This window comes from Harpia harpyja, chromosome 13 (assembly GCF_026419915.1).
Source record: "Harpia harpyja isolate bHarHar1 chromosome 13, bHarHar1 primary haplotype, whole genome shotgun sequence".
Classification (NCBI taxonomy): Eukaryota; Metazoa; Chordata; class Aves; order Accipitriformes; family Accipitridae; genus Harpia; species Harpia harpyja.
In genome coordinates this window covers 28,538,572-28,556,814 of record NC_068952.1, presented here as the reverse complement: position 1 = coordinate 28,556,814, position 18,243 = coordinate 28,538,572, and the positions used below count along the sequence as shown (strand labels likewise).

General features: G+C 40.2%; 1 protein-coding gene across 2 annotated transcripts in view; it reads right to left on the bottom strand.

Moving 5' to 3' along the window:
• Positions 1-18,243, bottom strand: part of LOC128150338 (protein ELYS-like) — a 46,946-nt gene that overhangs the window by 16,383 nt on the left and 12,320 nt on the right. For both annotated transcript variants that reach the window (XM_052806453.1, XM_052806455.1), the window contains exons 5-23: positions 17,585-17,792; positions 16,126-16,242; positions 15,102-15,186; positions 12,885-13,035; positions 10,204-10,336; positions 9,935-10,116; positions 9,413-9,474; positions 8,344-8,472; positions 7,329-7,419; positions 7,152-7,241; positions 6,849-6,989; positions 5,959-6,063; positions 5,119-5,212; positions 3,444-3,567; positions 3,275-3,331; positions 1,940-2,086; positions 1,016-1,203; positions 699-843; positions 473-604 (exon numbers count right to left, since the gene is read on the bottom strand). In XM_052806453.1, coding sequence (XP_052662413.1) covers positions 473-604; positions 699-843; positions 1,016-1,203; positions 1,940-2,086; positions 3,275-3,331; positions 3,444-3,567; positions 5,119-5,212; positions 5,959-6,063; positions 6,849-6,989; positions 7,152-7,241; positions 7,329-7,419; positions 8,344-8,472; positions 9,413-9,474; positions 9,935-10,116; positions 10,204-10,336; positions 12,885-13,035; positions 15,102-15,186; positions 16,126-16,242; positions 17,585-17,792 — 2,381 coding nt within the window. The remainder of the gene's footprint in view (positions 1-472; positions 605-698; positions 844-1,015; positions 1,204-1,939; positions 2,087-3,274; positions 3,332-3,443; positions 3,568-5,118; positions 5,213-5,958; positions 6,064-6,848; positions 6,990-7,151; positions 7,242-7,328; positions 7,420-8,343; positions 8,473-9,412; positions 9,475-9,934; positions 10,117-10,203; positions 10,337-12,884; positions 13,036-15,101; positions 15,187-16,125; positions 16,243-17,584; positions 17,793-18,243) is intronic.

Here is an 18,243-nt window from a genome sequence, read left to right as displayed (position 1 = left end):
GTTGTGGAATCGCAGAGCTCATGCTATAACTGGAGGAAATGAAAAGAAAACCAAACCAGCACACAGATTTTACCTGTGGATTGGCATCCAGACTGCTCTCAGCTAGAAAAATAAAGCTGTGTGCAAGATTCAAGAGGTGACATACAACATACTCTTCATGCCACAGAAAAGACTGACACAAACAGCGTTCAGCAATCTAAACCATTATTCCTTAGATGCAAACAAACTATTTTAAGTGGAGTCAACAGTGGTCTGCAACACTTAATTTATAACTTCACGGAGTAGCTTTGGAGTAGTGGAATATTTTGTTCAACCTTTAGGTTCAGCTGTAACGGAAAGTGTAGAAACTTATTCCTAGTATTTCAAAGAATGGTATAAAAAACAAAGCATTGATTTTTATTTTATTTACTACCAAAAATGGTTAGTAACACCTAGCAGAAACCTGCACACTTGACACAACTTTTATGCTTACCATAAGATTAACGTTCATTGAATGATTCAACTGCAGCGCTGGGATATAGTTGGCATGCTGCAGATGGTGGACTAAAAGAAATTCAGGATTCTGAACAGCAGCATCGCTCTGTAAAAACTTCTCCAAACACTCCTATGACAAACAACACATTTCAAAAATCTGTTATGATTCTGCCTCTTCTCTTTTCAAAGAGACCATTAAGGGTTTTTTTCGTGTCCACACTTACTTGTTCAGTGCCTGTGAAAGGTAGCTTCAGTAAGTCTTCCATTAGTCCCATCTCCTGACAGATTTCATACATGTGTTTTAACAGCTCTTCGATGTTTAACTTCGTGGCATGTTGATGCAGCAGACCCCAAGCCTCCACCACGCACCTGTAATTAAATTTTTTGAGACGTAAAGGAATATTAATAGTATAACCAAAAAGATGCCCCCAAACTACTGCATTCAGAGTTTAAAGGGAATTTAGGGGACGGTGATTCGTATTCTTTGTTCTCCACCTTTCACAATATTTGAATGCCAAAACGGTGGGATAGGTTTCTTTACCTATTGGACAACAACACAGTGAGGAAAAGCCGCACTTCACTGCTGCTTGACATTGATGGCTTCATCATCTGTATGTATCTGAGGGCTCGCCTATGCTCTCCTTGGCACATCAGGGATTGAATAATTCTCACGTGCTGCCATGACACTGTTTTGATTGTAGCTGGATGAAAGAGCAGGGCCAGTGAATTCTGTAGAGGTTAGAGGTCAGGTGTATTACGATATGCACATGCACGCACGCAACAAGAATATTCAAAAGTATCTTAAATAAGGGTGGACGTGTGTTAAATAAACTTAGATGACTAACTAATGTAAATAAAAATTCTCAAGTATTTGCAAAGACAAAGTTCAGTTAGCCGTACAGAACAAAGCGAGTGTTTTAAAAGGAGTAATTCACACTCTTCCAGAGTAACCAAATCTCTGTGTACAAACAGAACTTTTTAGAAATACATTACTAAATAATAAGCTATTCTCCCAGACAAACAGATATATTAACTTCGTGACAGGCAAAGAACAACCTTCAGCATCACAAAGAACATGAATTAGGTTGAACAGTCACTTCTGCAGTCTTCTGCCTCAAACCTTGCTGCTATGATCATAGTTTTAATATTTAAAGTACCTAAAACACTGTTTTTGAGAAAGCGCTCCATCGGTCTGCTGAAAACAACCTAAATGGATGGCTTTGAAAATTCAAGTATCAAGCATTATTAAAGTTGATTTCTTCTTCGTTTTAATCAATTTCCTGTCAAAGTGGCTAAAAGAAAATTTCAGATTATAACTTATTGCTGAAGATGTCGTAGCAGTATGACAAAAGGGCTTCTAATGTTGTAGCACCTGTTATTAGCTAAGCACCGATTTTTTGAAATCATTTTACAGATTACAGCTTTGGACTGTAAGGGATGTCTAACTGAACTGTAACGTACTTACTTCGTAATCATTGTGATCTAGAAGCCAAAAACCTTGAATAAGCTTAACAAGTCCCCAAGGGATAGCAAAGGCAGTTGGGAAGGAGTCGATTGAAGTTTCTGTTTTATTCGGAAAGGAATGCATGATATCTAGCAGCAAGTAAATTGTCTGACATCAAGTATCTTGTTAAGGCTAATAAATTTGGAAGACCAAACATTTATCACATCATGTTTCGAAAAACACAGTGAAATCAGAATATACAAGTGGTAGGAAGCAGAAAATACTGCCATGTTAGTCTTGCCATTTTGAGCTATCTGAAGACGGTCAGGTCCTAACCCCCAAACTGCATTTTGAATATATAGCCAGAAAGAAACACTCTTTGATTTCTGTAAGGCATTCAGAAAGGTTAACTTTAGATACTTAAATACTTCCGTTGTTACAAACTCAGGCTCCCTCTTTAGTCACTGGAGCTACCAGTTGGACATTCAAAACACCTGAACATCCAAGGCTTAATTATTAAAGCAAACAAATTCTACCATTGGCTTTTTCCCTCATTTCCAGAGTATATAGAACAATGTAAATTAAGGTGTCCTTACAAGACAACGTAGCACTGAGCGATTGAAACTGGATTTAAAACAGTATGTGGATCACTCATCGGTAGTGTCATTTTCTGTTTCTGACATCCGTTTTTAGGGACATATTCTAATAAGACAGCTCTGGGGTACAACCGTTTTTAAACCCCTTGCTCTCTAGGCTCCCCTCTCGGGTTAGGCAGCAAACAACAACAAGTAATTCTGTATATTTCAGCAGCTTAAAAATTCAGTTTCTGCCCAATGACTTTTCTCTTCTCTCTCTTTCTTTTTCGGTGTGCCTGCACTTCTAACAGAACAAAAGCAAGCACTGCTATCTGGGCTGGAAGATGGATGAATTGGGCAAAAATCAGGTACCGGTTAGAAATCCTTCTGCTCTGAAGCAGCACGTATTAGTGCATCATCCTAGTAAGCAGCCATTTGCTACAGATACGAGTGCTTTAAAAAATTAAAAACTGTGCTAAGTTTTGAAAAAACCAAGGGAGATTTTTATCTTTAACATTTCTTATCAAACCTGTTTTTGCATGTCAGAAAAGAGACTTTGCAACAAAACATCAAAAAAAAAACCCCCACAACATAAGGAATCCACAGTACAAAGAAATAAAACAATGCTCCTGTCCATGACTTCATTCTAAACTAAATGTTTTCACTTGCACTGTCTTGGAAGCATAAATTCAAAAATGTTATTAAACGCGCAGGTGACAAACATTTAAGAACATTTATGTGCGTATACTGAAGGTGTAGTAAAAATAACGAGAAAGGATACAATTGCATGTTTGTAGCTTTCTTCAATGCTTTCTAGCAAATAGAGATCCAGCAGTGCCTGAAAATGAAAAATCAAAAGTTTTTTAAAAACTCCTGTCTTTCATGAATCATTGGCTTTTGGGTGGGGCTTTGGGGGGTTCGTTGCTGTTTTCAGTGAACATAACACTCACGTGTAAACTAGCAGGTGGGTATTTCCCAGTTCCTCCTTCATCTCTCCGCCACAACTTCTCAACTTGGTCTCCTAACTGGGAAACCATTCCATCAATCATCAAGCAGTCAGAATCCCATTTTCCTCTGGAACAAAAGGTAGCAAGGAATCGGAGAGTCAAACACTAATTCCAGCCTCTCAGTGTAACAGATCTCCTCCAGTCAAACCAAACAAAAAAAAGCTCCCATGAGGCAAAGAAAGTGACAAACACACAAAGGCATGATTATGACTTGAAACGCACATGAAAGAAATTTCCGAGTCAGATGAAAGATGTTTGTTAGATCATACTGAATTATTAAAGGAGTTCCAAATAGACATCCTGGAAAGCTCTCCTACTAAGGGACCTTTTCGTTTTCAGGTTTTCTCTTTTGTTGTCTTACTTGTAGTACAAAGGAAGTGTAAACAAAGTTTTTTATGTGCCAGAAATAACCACTCTCCTACTGTCTAACAGAGGAAACGTAACAGTATCAAAATACCAGGACTATTCTTCAACACAAGTCTCATGCCTCCTGTTGGAGTGTTCCAATACACAGCTGCGAGAAGACAACACCATGGAAAGTTCAGATTTTGTTCTCAGCATCTCACTTTTGTTACTGAAAAAAAGTTGTTTCCAGAAAGCTGAGCATACAGGTGAAGTTTAGTGTCATCTTAAGCAGCGTTTATGTTTCTATGCACATACCCATTACGTTTCTATGCACAGACCATTACAACCATGGATGGGTGAACCTTTAAAATTGCTTTCTTCACGAGTCCATCGCAGTCTTTGGCTGACTGTGACACTACCCTTTACTTTCCCCATAATAAGAAGCAGAAGGAGCACACTGGAGGTTGTATGCTTCTAAGGAACACCTGAGCCGGTATGTAAGTTACTTGAGAAGTAAGCTAAGTAAGAGGAACTTTAAAGTCAATAGCTACTACACCGCAGCTTGCACCTCAACTCATCTTGCAGCATCTTGTTCTTGTTCGCAGTGCCATAGCCTAAGCTTCTTTAGCTCTTTATTTAGTTTTCAGCACAATTTCCAAAGAAAAATCTATTGTCATCTAATCCAAGGCATATCACCTATATGCTAGTGAGCTAGTGCAGGAAAGAGAGTTCACGTTCAGCAAGTGACTTTTATCCAACAGCCAGTAGAGTGCTAGGTGTGCCAACTACATCGAACTCTGACTATCTCATTAAATCACACAAATGTACTTGTGATTTAGGCCAATACAGTTATTACCATCGCTCGCTGGTCAATAAACGAGATGAGGTTTGTTTTGTTTTTAAAACTTGCTTTCTTCTCTGTCCAAAACACCTGTTCTGTGAACGCCGTGCTTTGCTGAACGGGAGATCGCTGACCCTATCCTGAACACGTGACCTTTTTCAGTAGTACTAAATTATACAGATTGGCCGCTGGATTAAGTACGCTACCAAGAAACGATGATGCCAACAAATGGTACTAAGCAGAGGTATATACAAATATTGTAACACAGGAAAGTAACCTCCGTGTTCAAGAGAACGCATGCATCGCTGAAGTGAAGAGGATTGCCGGCAACTGCATTAAGCAAAGCAAACACCAACTGTTGATAGCAAAGCCACGTGCTGCCACTTCTGAATTCGCAGTGGAAGTGCTCTCGAGTTTTCCCGTAAGGCTTACCTTGATAAACGCTCAAGTTTCTGTCGATGACCAGTGTAGTAGCTCTGAATCAGAGGGTAATTGTAGAAAGGTCTACCCAAATGCATAGCATCATCTACAGGCAATAAAGTAAAAGCAAGTTAAAGAAGCAATATCACATTTTGAAACTAAAATGTTTGACTAAAAAGACAGAAGATCATACGAGCTAAGCATCAAGAAGCACAGGCAAGCCTCCAACTTTGAAAGAAGCCAATCCTCTTTCTGCCTTCGCTAAAGGAGCGGTAAGACCCAAGACTCAATTCCTTGTTGTCTCAAGTGCCATTTCAAGCTTACAATTGAGGTAGCATTCAGAACATGTACTGTAAGCGGAAGCTCACTACAAAAAGGACAATTCTCAAAGGGAATGGTTTCTTAAACATGTCATGTGAGCATCTGTGAGACAATGAAGGCTGACAATAGACTTTATAATCCACCCAAATAAAGAAGTATTTCCACGGTGTATTTTTTCCTCAAGCAATAAATAAAAAGTTCCAAACACGCAGGTAATGCCTTTGCTGTAAAAACAAGCATTCCAGTATTTGTTGTGTAATAGTAATTTGTTTAAAATCCCAAGTCTTTCAAGCTGTGGACACAAGCAACTCCTTCAAGTCAGAGGCTTATTGCTCTTTCTAAGGAACATCCAGGAAAGAAACTGCTTGCATTATTCCACACTATGTATTTGAAAAAACAGTAAAATCGCCGTTTCACCAACAAAACTTCAGCACTGACAAAACATTTACAAAAACATGGCTAAGCATGTGTTCATCGGAATCACTTACTGGATAGTCTCCCTGTTACAACTGTATTACAGTTTATGCTTACCTAAACCCTCTGGAAGGAGACTGGATCGACAGAACCAGATGATCACTTGTGCATACAAAGAAAGGAGGCCAGTGACCACCTGCTTGTTTGTCAAGTCTGCAAAACCTGAAAAAAAGGCATAAGATGATTTTTGTTATCCAATTCCTTTCATTTTTACAAAACCCCCTTCATCATCCCAAATAGAAAGAGTAAAAGTAAAGCGGTAGAAATTGTGGTCTTTGCATTTCTCACTCTGTAGCACCTTCTTACCTGAAGAAAAAAACCCCACATTCACCGCCAAAACAAAAAGCAACCCCTACAAAGAACCAGATTCACTAAAGGTTAAAAGAAAAAAAAATAAAGCCGGAACTATTAAATACACTCACGAATAAGACATTTGTTTTTCACGTAGCGGGGATTTTTACCGTAGCAAAGGGATATTCTTCTTTTCCCCTCAATATGCCAAGGACAAGTGATAACATAAAAAGCTACAGAAACTCAAGTAACTTACTTTACAAGTTACTCATTTGTGCTTCCTTTATATTTTCTAGCAATTGGCAATACAATATTTGCATGCAATTATAAATTGCTAGCTAAGAATTAAAAGGAATAATTTGCAGCACTACCACATCCGGCTGCTGGAATCTCCACCCAGCTGCTTACACAGCTTCTTGCTGAATGTAGCCTCCCCTACCCACTTGCATGAACTCCACAACCAACTATTTCCCTGAAATCAACACATATTAAGTGGTGGTCCCAACTCCTCAGATTTAAGCCCCTTCTCCCAGCTAAATTTGGCTGTCTTCCAATCATCAAAACCAACAGAAGCTCATCTTTCCACACTTACAACTCAAGCATAATTCCAAATCTTAGTAAAACATACCAAAGGTTTCATATATACGATTACAAACCTTTTTCAGTAAGCTCTTGTGCTTCTGTTAGAAAACAGGTTAAGACCGTGCTAAGGTTGCTCAAAAGCAACTGGCAGTGCTGAAGAGACTGTAACGTCTGCGGGTCAACAAAGTTGCGAGAGCCATCAAACAGCGGAACACCTTTTCAAGAATAAATATTACATCATTAGCCTACAGAGCAATTTCAGAGTTTCAAAGTACGCTTGAAGAACCCCGTGCAGTACCATATACCGCCACATTCCTGAATAAGCTCAATTAGAAAGAACGATTTTATGTTTGCAGAATGACTACACTAGTACTCACATATTTGGTCAAACTCATCTTTTGTATAGATCACTTTGTTCCATGTCCACTCAAGAACAAACCGTAAATTAGCAGCAGAACTTGGCTGCGCTTTAAAAAAAAGAAAACAAAAAAGAAATGAATCGACAATTGCAAACTAGAAAATACATAACATAAGAACAACGTAAGAAGTATTACCTTCAGATGCCCAATGTTTAATGCATCCAGTCAGAAGTTCTAAAGAACCTGTCTGGACAGCAGCTGACAATACCGCTTCTAACTGCTCCTCCTAAATGTAACCGACAAAATGAACTGAGAATCTTACATGCTTTCAATATCTGAACCAGCAACAGCAAGTGTTTGTTTCTAACTGTACACTCATTCAGACATCACAAAGTCCACTAGTACACACGCAGCTAATTCCACATTCCTTTTCTTAATTCTAGCCACAGGCTGGACTGCTTGTTGGTCTGAGAAACACGTTAAACTTTTCCTCTAACTTTTCAACTTACTGAAGGCTGATTCTAACATTTATTTGCATGCCTCTGCAGTATAGTCTCAGTTTACCGAGTTCCAATTAACTATGTCCGGTAACATCCTCTGCTAATACCCGTCACGCATTTTGCACGTAGAAGTTTGCCATCAGGAATGCGTGAAGGGGACAGAGCAAATACAACGGTGCAACGCTTGCACGGAAACAGTGAAGCTAAGGTCAAGCAGCTTCCTAGACTCTGAAGACATGAAGCAGTTCAGACACCCAAAACTTCAAGTTATCATTTTCTAAAATGACAGAAAAAGAAGTGAAACGTTTAAATTCTAATAGGTTTAAATTTTAGGCTGTTTGAATACTGTATTATAATGCAGTGGTAATTCTTACCAGCAAGGTAAGGACAATGCACAGCTATGCACAGACATGCAGTATTAAGTAGTAGCTTATTTCATTTTGTCTTGTGATACTTCTTTCAGGTGAAAAGATCCTTCATAAAATTTTACTTTTTTCTTTTTGTTTTTTTGTTTGTTTTGTTGGTTTTTCTAAAACAACTCAGTAGTTTGGACCTAAGAATACTATAACTTATGCTAACTCAAGTCAACACCTGCATTTCAGTGCAACTTGCGAATAACAGGAAAATCAGATTATCATGTCTTGTAGCCTCTACAGCCCTGTCAGACAAGACGGATGTATTTCCCCCTTGATTCCCTGATATGCACTCACCTGACTCAAACTGGATGGCTGGACATCAACTAGTCTTGGAGACAGCAAGCCAGCTACAAGACACCTGTTGTAGCTATCATGAATGGCTTCACTTATAGAAGGACCAGATTTCTTTAAAAAATTCAAGGTCTGAAACATCAATCAAAAACTACAGATTAAGACAGTAGCATTATTCAGTCATTAAGGTTCTGGATAATCACTAAGAGAAATAATATAAATATTCACTTAAACTGTCAGAAAGCTTGCATCGGTAATATGCTTTAGGTTAACTACCTGAAAAAGCAGTACTACGTAGAGTTAAAGACGGCAGCCAAACTAACTACTATGGTTTATAAAAAATATCCTGTAAAACAACTAGAGCGTTGCGATGGCTAACCTTTTAGGTATTTTCTAGCTTCTCTGTCAATACACAGACCTTTTTTTTTCCCTGAACACTGACACAAAATACATTCTATATAAGCTAAAGCTAGCACACAACTTTAAATCACGCTTTGGAAGACCCTTTCTGTGCTTGTTTCTGCAGAAGTTGATTTATGTTGGAAATACTTAGTGAGCTGAAATTTAATTCAAAATTATTTGTCACAAGCTGTGCAGTGGCTTGGAAGTTTTAATTCGGCCAAGTGTGGGAGAAAAAAAAAAAAAACATTTCTTCTCAAACAGTTAAGTAATATTTCATTTTCTCCATTCCGCCCTCCTTTTTCAAGTTAATCAGGCATCAAAACCCTAACTCAGGACTATGGAGGCAGTTCCACTGATGGGTAATGCAGAAGTAACAGCTTTCCCCAACGTCCACAACATTTTTGTTCTTGCTCCTACAGCAACGTTGTATTCCGCTCTAGACATTCAATCCCTCAGCGTGTTTCAACAGGAGACAGTGGTAGTTTTACAGTCCCAAGAGTGGACCTAAAATGTTACCATTTGCATAAAACTGGCAGGACACAATTGCCGTCATGCGTGTGGATGGGCAAGATGGGCATAAAATGGTCTCCGACACTGAAAGCAGTACAATAGAAAACATAGGAAAGGTTCATCTCTTGCCATTCTCAATAAAGATACAGTAAAAGATCACCTCCTTCTGGAAGCCGGTGCAAGTCATATGAACAACTCCAGAGTTCAGCAAGCACGTACCATCTGCAGAGACAATGAACGTTTGACAACCTTCCATACTCTCGCACTTAGGTTATGACCAGTTTACGTTTTGTAAATAGCAGTATCTGGAAAGCTGTAACTGAGTACCCATTTTCTTCATCAGATCACTTCCAAACTTATTTTTTTGAAAATAATTACTGCGTGTAGAAATTTTATCTCTAGTGCTATCGAGGTGCTCTGCTCTGAGCTTCAGTTCAACGACCATCACCACTTCACAGGCTACATTACAAAAGCACCAAACCCCCCAAACTCAGCAGACTGTCAGATATGTCACAGTATTAAACACCTTGTTAGTGCAACGTAATCAAGGGTTGGGCTTGTGGGGGTTTGGGGCTTTTTGGTTTGGGATGGGTGTGAGTGACAAACAATGAACAGGAGAACCAATAAATGGCATTTGACCTCACTTTAAGCTTATCACTATCAAAAGCAGTGAAATACCCACCAAAATTGTAGGAGCTTGGGTTAAAAAACTGCTCAGGTGGTGGATAAGAAGGAGGAACTCCCCGACTTAGACTCCGCTCGTGTACCAGAATATCCAAAATGGGGTTTGGAGAAGTCATGCTTATTACAGTATCCAGTGACCACAACGCAAAATAGGGGCAATCCTGAAGGAATTCTTCTGGCCTGAAAGCAAGCAAGTGCATAAGCTAAACACTGACTTTCAAATGATTTATTTGTAGGGATATTGAAAACAACTTAATAAAAATATACCTTAGTGAATCTGGCATTTGAGCATGATACCAGCGATTAATGTCAAATACACCCAAATAAGCAGATGCTTTTCCCTGACCATATGTATTCACTTGCCAGCTGAAGATTGATACACTGGTGTCAGGCGATATTACTGTAAAAGACAAGACATTGTTTCTTGTTTGTAGAAAATAACGCTATAGCTGATATTTTTAAAACACCACTTCCTATTTTGGCTTAATTCTGTTATATCACTCATGAAGCACAACACTCGCTAAGAATAACAAAAAGAATTTACGGAATAGCAAACATCTCTGTGACAGGTTTCAGTCATACTGCCCCTTCTTCTTGTATCACTTAGCAGGCACTATTAATTTCCAGACTGCACTCAATTACAGGTTTTACGAATAGCTCTTTTCCAGCACATTCAGAATGAACGAACACAATTATCACACAAAATAAATACAAAAACCCCAAACCCAACAAACGAGAAATTGGAATAAAGATTTTAACATAAAACATTCACAATGTTATACTCCAGTTCTCTCAGTAAGTGGAATGGTTTGTCTTCTCTGGGGAGAATGCATTCTCTAGATGTAAGCAAAGGATGTGGTATATCATTTACCCTAATAGAGTAAGGAAGAAGACGACAGTTCGTTTGGCAAAATGTTTCTCTGTTCTCTGCTGAATTCATCATTACATTTAGGGATCCCCACACACTTTACTATGTTTCATTGTGAACATCTGTGCCGCTTCCGTTTTGTAGCTGCTGCAAGTGCCTTTGAAGATATCAATTATTTTCATAATTCAGAAGACGGCTTCATTGCTAGCCTCAACCCACATCCAACAGCAGCTCATGTGTGCCTAGAACTTAACTTGAACAGATTCTGAATAAAAGCTAATTAGAAACCATCAGAGAAATTACAGGTATTTCTCCATGCCTCATGCTTCATAAAAAGGAGACAGAAAGGGGGGTTGTTGTTCTTATTTTGGTTGGGGGGGGGGGGGGGGGGGGACACACGTCGAGTGTGGTGGAGCAGTGGTGTGTGTTTGTTTTTAACAAGCTTTTAGGAGGCACTCTCCTCAGAAACGCGACACAAGTGGAGAAAATCCAAAGGTGTTTTTGTTAGATTTTGACACACTGTTGATAGAGGATGGCATCACAAAAGAGATGCAAGTTGCCGCTTCAGGACTAAGTCAAAGATGATAAACAGAAGTAGCCTAGAAAGATCATGCAAGTGTCGTCTTTGTAAACATCATACATAAGTAAAGGCCAGTAAGAAGAGAAGGAAGGCGAATAATGCAGTCAGAACAAAGGGCCATGAAAGTTATCACTGCAGCAGGCTCAAAAATATGGTCAGAGCATAACTGAATTTGTAAACCCAGAGATGGACATTTAATTATTGCAAGATAATGAAAGACATCGTAAAAGTTTTAACTGAGTATATGGACAAGGAAAGCTATTGCTTTAAGAACTTGCAGGTGTAGGAACCTATTAGATTTAGAGAGGAAGAAATGGACAGGCAGATCATAGAATCATAGAGTTGGTGAGGTTGGAAAAGACCTTTATGTTCATTGAGCCCAACCCTAAACAGAACTGCCAAGTCCACCACCAAACCATGTCCCTAAGCGCCACATCTCCCTGTCTTTTAAATACCTCCAGGGAAGGTGACTCAACCCCGGGCAGCCTGTTCCAATGCTTCGTAACACATTCAGTGAGGAAATTTTTCCTAATATCCAACCTGAACCTCCCCAGGCGCAACTTGAGGCCATTTCCTCTCCTCCTATCACTTGCTACCTGGGAGAAGAGACCAACACCCACCTCGCTACAACCCCCTTTCAGGTACTTGTAGGGAACGGTAAGGTCTCCCCTCAGCCTCCTTCTCTCCAGGCTAAACAACCCCAGTTCCCTCAGCTGCCCCCGTAAGACTTGTTCTCCAGACCCTTCCCCAGCTCTGTTGCCCTTCTTTGGATGCGCTCCAGCACCTCAATGTCTTTCTTGTAGCGAGGGGCCCAAAGCCAGGCAGCTTTCCAGCCACTCCCTCCCAAGCCTGTAGTGTTGCATGGGGTTCTTGTGACCCAAGAGCAGGACCTGGCACTTAGCCTTGATGAACCTCATACAGTTGGCCTTGGCCCATTGAGCCAGCCCGTCCAGATCCTTCCATAGAGCCTCTGTAGACCCTCAAGCAGATCAACACTCCCACCCAACTTGGTGTCATCTGCAAACTTACTGAGGGTGCACTCAATCCCCTTGTCCAGATCATTGACAGAGATATTAAACAGAACTGGCCCCAATACCGAGCCCTGGGGAACACCACTTGTGACCGGCCACCAGCTGGATGCAGATGCAGACATAGGTTTGAACAGGGAAAGAAAAATTCACGTAACATTCCTAAGCAATGGGGAGCATCATCTTATTGTTCAAAGATGACAGCTGGAGGAATAAAACGACTGACAAGCATCATGCAGGTGACCCCACCATACATCGCTATAGCACGTCAGCAAGCATAAAATACAACTTATTTTTTCCTTTAAAGAAGTCCCATATAACTTAAGCACCCATTTTTTCTTTTTAAATAAGCCCAACCAGCTAGTCTATAAAGGTATTCAAGACTCACAGACTGGGGTACAGAACAGCATTCATTGCTTAGATTCCAAAACTATTTATTTTAGAATAACCAAACAGGGACATTAGAACAAACCTTCATTAACACTATCCTCTCTGTCAACATGGTTGCGAAATTTTTCTACGGTCTGACAGCTCAGTAGTTTGGTATTGCTGGTCTGCCCTCTCAAGGGAAAGACTCCACCCGTAAGATCTAAACTGTACCTTTCATCACAGTATTCCAGACCCTGGGGGAAAAATAAAAGGAGAGAGAAAAGGTCATTTTGAGATAAAAACATACATTATAGCTAAATATGAAAGAATGTGTATATGTATAATATAATATGCATATTGTCCTGTATATTTCCCATGAGCTTATTTCTGATGGCAAAGAGAAACTACATCTGACATGCAAGAGAATGAAGTGTCAAATAGTAACGGGCTTTGCACATTTTCAAAATTTAGCATTTCCCTAGCTAAAATTTCCTCTGAAGTATGCACAGTTCATTCTACTTTATCAAGTAACTTTGGAAATAACAGACATGTGCAGAGTAGATACGAAAAATCTAAACCATCTCTTTGAAAAACTAGCATGAAGCCTAAGTAAAGAATCCCATTTTTATTACAGAAGGAATAATCACCAAACACAGTTTATAATAAAAGATGTCCTGAACAGGTCCACCATGCCAAAAGACCCTTTCGTCGGATAAAGTACTACAACTCCATCAACCTCTTAGAGATGAATTTTAACTGCTAGAGATTTCAACTTTTATTCACCTATGAAGAGCCAGCTCCCCCCAAAGTTAGGGCTGAGGGGAAGGGAAAAAGATATCAAACAATTCCTGCCTAAGACAACTTCTGAAGCAAAACAGTGCATTTTAAATTCTCCACTGGGGCAAGCAAATCTAAGAAGTTAAGGAACTCCACTGCATGGAAGATGTTAAGTAATGACTTTATTGACCCGTAAAATCTGAAGACAGTTTTCAAATGAGATGCACTCGTCAGACTCTGATGTGGAAGTGGAGGCTGTATACTCTATCCACCTGCAAGCAATATGTAGGACAAATGTAAAGGTGCGCTTCATGACCATGGCTGGATGCACTAGATTTCAAGCTTTCCTTCAAGCTTCTGTGAACTCTCTTCAACGAACAAGGGTCAACAGTAGATTCCTCCTCCTTTACTCAAATTTGGCCTGGCAATTGGGAACAACTCTTAAATTTTCTGCCACGGAAGACGGACAAGAAACTTGACTCGGCCAGGCACGCAGGCAGACAGTCATGTAGTACTGACCAATCTGTGACTACAGGGAAGTATTCCGACACTCCAAGTGTCCTCTGTAGGAGACAGATCCTGTACTAATGCTTCTTTGGGGGTTTTTGGGGGGAGGTGGGAGTTGTCTGGGGGGTTTTTTGGCAGTAGGTGTTAGCAAGTCTTGGTATGAAGCTACATGTGTAAGTGGCTCATGTGGAAGCTAGCTGAAGAACCTGTCTTTTCTCCCCAGGGGATCCAGCTGTTTAGTTCTCTCTTCAACTACCTTGTGAGATCGGTTCCTGTTTCAACCTTGCACAACGCTCATCACAGGAACGCAGGAACAGCAGGGGAGTAAAGTATCTCAAATCCAGAGACTGGCGCCTGACACCTCTTAGAAGCCTGTGAATGTATTACTGGTTGCACTGTCTGTAGAGGGTTAAAAGTCTTACACTAACGACAGCACAGCTTTCTCAGGTCGCAAACGCAAACCACATTATTGAATCACTTTGTGTGCTTTTTTTAAAACTGGAATTTTTAGTAGACCCATTTTTCAAAGCTGCTGAAACATTTCAACCCTCTGAGGTGAAATCTGACACTCATCACACCTTATTCAGGAAAATAAGATGACCAAGACAAAGCATTGCCAAATAGTAAAAGGTCCCCCATTTTAACATTAAAGCGTTGAGACAGAACAAAGTAGCCACGTGAGGGATGGATGTCAACGACTGGATTTTCTTCCAAAGCAGCACACAGTACAAGGTATTGTCTTTGCCACTGCTAAGACTGTAGCTACAAGTAACTTTTAAAAGAGGATAAAGCAAAGCAGAAGTTCAAAAGTGAAACTGGAGAACGATTAAAGCATCTTTCTCCTATCGACCTGCCAAAGTGCTTACAGCACTACAAGAGATGCAGCAGTATAAAACATGCCCAAGAAGACTCAGCAAAAGATTGGGTTTTCAGTCACCTCTGAATTCTGATGGTAAAAATCACCCCTGACAACTTAACTGGTACTCACATAGACAAAATCACTATTTTCATCTTTTCACATACACGCACGCCTTACCTCATACATGACTTGTCCTGAGGCCAAGCGTTTTCTGTCACCAAATGCTAACTGCAACAGATGTAAACTCACAACGTCACCTTCACTGAAAAAGGTAGGAATTATGACATTTGATTACAAAGCTGCTTTATAGGCCTTGTTATCATTTTATTAGATCTAGACTGATGTTTTCTTGCTGAAAAGAAAAACACCACTTCCCAAACCATCAGATAACCGGTCACGTGTAGCCGCTGTAACACAAAGGAGGACATTTGGACACTAACAGCTTCAGGGGCAAATGCTAACCATACAATTTGAAAGCTTTAATATGTTGTATGGACTACAAATTGTTGCTTTAAAGTCAAACTTAAAAAGACTGCCACTCTATGAACAGCTGAGCTGATTAAATAGCTTGCTGATGCTGAAAGAGGGAGATCTTTCTCCCCTTCCCTTCCCACCAAAGTTCCAGCCCCTCTCTTGCATACACACACTGCACCCTTCCACATACTGATTTGGGCCATTAGCCCAGCAGGAAACCATTGACTTTGCTGCTGAACAGTGATCGGTCTCTGCCAGGTGAGCTGACCTGGCTGACAAAGGCTCCAAAGACCGTGGAAGTTGGCACAAGGTAATCCGCAATACTGTCACCTCCCTCCTTTAGGGGCAGCCGGCTGTTATATTGGCACGTTTAGCGCTCGAGATCTGCAGCCGCAACTACTTTTAATGGTATTTTAATACCATGGTGCGAGTACCAAACAAACCGTGAAGCAGTCCTCAAGAAACAAAGGAAATCATTTAAGAATGCAAGCACGAAAACATAGCCACTGTTGCTTTGCCTTCTTTCAGAAGGTAGGCACTAGTAGGTCCCTCTTCACATCCGCTAAATCCTGTAAAAATTGCATTGTAAGCTTAACACCTTCCATACCTGAGAGAATCTCCTGCACAGCTACATAAACAAAACAAATATACATGTATCAACTGTATGTGAACAAAGATACAAAAAAATTTAAATGCATTCAGTGGCTTATAGTAACTTTTTATTCACCTTTCTTGTGTAGACTGAACAGCCCACAAGTAGCAACAATTGCGAGGATCATTCTCAGGCTCCTGAAAAGTAACAGCATAGACAGGAATCCTTCCTCCTTCAAGCTGAGAGTGGTGCCTACGTGTTTGGGGAAAAAAAAAAAAAGAAAGAAAAAATGAAAAAAAAAAAAAAAGGAAAAGGGGAAAAGAGAGGAAAAAAAAAACCAAAACGGTGAGCCTACGATGGGCCCTAACTGTTTGTAGAAGGGTAGAAGCATCTTCTGAGAAAAGAGCTTATCCTTCCATGCTTATCCTCAAAGTACAGAAGGTCATACTTCCATCTCAGACAAGTGAGTCAGGGAAGCGACTACTTTTTATGCAACAGTCAAGAGCTGACGAAATTACTGTCCATCAAATGCAATAACCTGGGTGTATATCCTCCTCTGCCTGGGGAGGAAGAACATAAATGATTACTTCAGCTGCCAGGCAAAAGATTGTTCCTCCTGTTCCAGCCGACTTCAATATTGAACTTAAAATGCAGCCTATCTTCTGAACAAATTTAAGACAGTGCCGAACACAAGTACTTTCTCATTTCTTTACTCCGATGCTATGTAAAGCATTTTTCCTCCAGACTTCTGAACCTTACGTGTACCTTCACAATCTATTCTTGCCACCCAATTAGTCCTCCACTGGCTATTTATGCATCCAACAGTTTCTGGAGAGTCACTGCAGGTTTGCTTAAGCCAATCCCTACCTGAATTTGGTCACATATTTCACGTGTGATTGCCCTTCGGCAGATATAAAATCGTCTCTTAATTTTTCTATTGCTTATAGATTTACATGCCCCTTATCCTCATCTCCAAGTGTTCCAAGCAAATTTTCATTCACACGCAACGTTGCCTCGGAGTGGGTCAGTCCCCTATTTTGGACAAGGCTGACATGTAGGAAAGAATATCTTTTCAGGCACAGATCAGCTATTGATTTTTCATGTCTCACTAGTTTCATCCTGGACACTTTAAAGAATATTATCACCAAAACCACATTATTAACATACTTCAGCTTCTCAATGTATGCTCTAATTGCAGTAACTGGTTCTGAAAAATCATTCCTAAAATCTGGTTCATCAAAATACACACATTTCCTGGCTTCCCTGAACGCTACTGATCGGACAAAGCATCTTATAAAAATCAGCTCTATCGCATCCTAAACTGCTTGACGTAACCCAAAGAAACATGCTTTCCACAATCCCTCGAGCCACAGGCACAAGAAGGAAAAGAATCCTACTCCACTGGGGAGAAGGAGGTCCACTTAATCCATGTATGACTTTTAATAATTATTTTGGAAGAGGATTTCTAAACATTCCAAGATTATACCCAAAATTTCAGTCCCTGAAAAGGTTCTCTTTAATGAACGGGCTTCCGTAAGCAAACAATTGAGACCCCTGCACCTCCAGGTGTGGCCAGGTGTAAAGGCCTACTTACTCCCTCTTCAAAGTTTTCATATTCCACAGTGACAGGTAGCCATCTGAAAAACCCACAACGAGCTGATTGCTTCTGCTTATGTAGCACAGGGTCGATATTGCTGTTCCTGAAGGATTTTGTAGTTGAAAGCAGAGATGTCTCCCTTCTCTGGTCACAGTTTCTCTTCTTTGTGGAACTTCAGCAGGAATTCTAGTGACAACTTCTAGATCTACACACACAAAACCACGCCATGAATTAATGTGTTAGGCCATTTAGGCTGCATTTTGAACACTGACGTGACAACACGTCTCATCCAATTCTACCTTCCCAGGCAAAATACCCATTTATGCAACGCCTTCTTTTGTATGTTTCCAAAGAACAGAAGAACTCTCTGATCGGACAGGTATTCTCACTCGTATTTTAAAACCAGGTAAAAGCGTAACCTTCGTAGACAAATTCTTCCTGAACTCTATAAATCACGCGTTTGGGCCTCATGATGAAGCTGTCAGGAGCGACACCAACTCCTGAAGCCACTCTTGTAATAGCCAAAACAGCGTATGCAATCCAAATATGCAAATTAGAGATTTCAGTCATCCAAATGCACGATTATTGACAAGTCGGATTTATTTTAACAAGCAAGCCTAAAATTTGCCCCAAGTCAATTAACAGCAGCAGAAGAA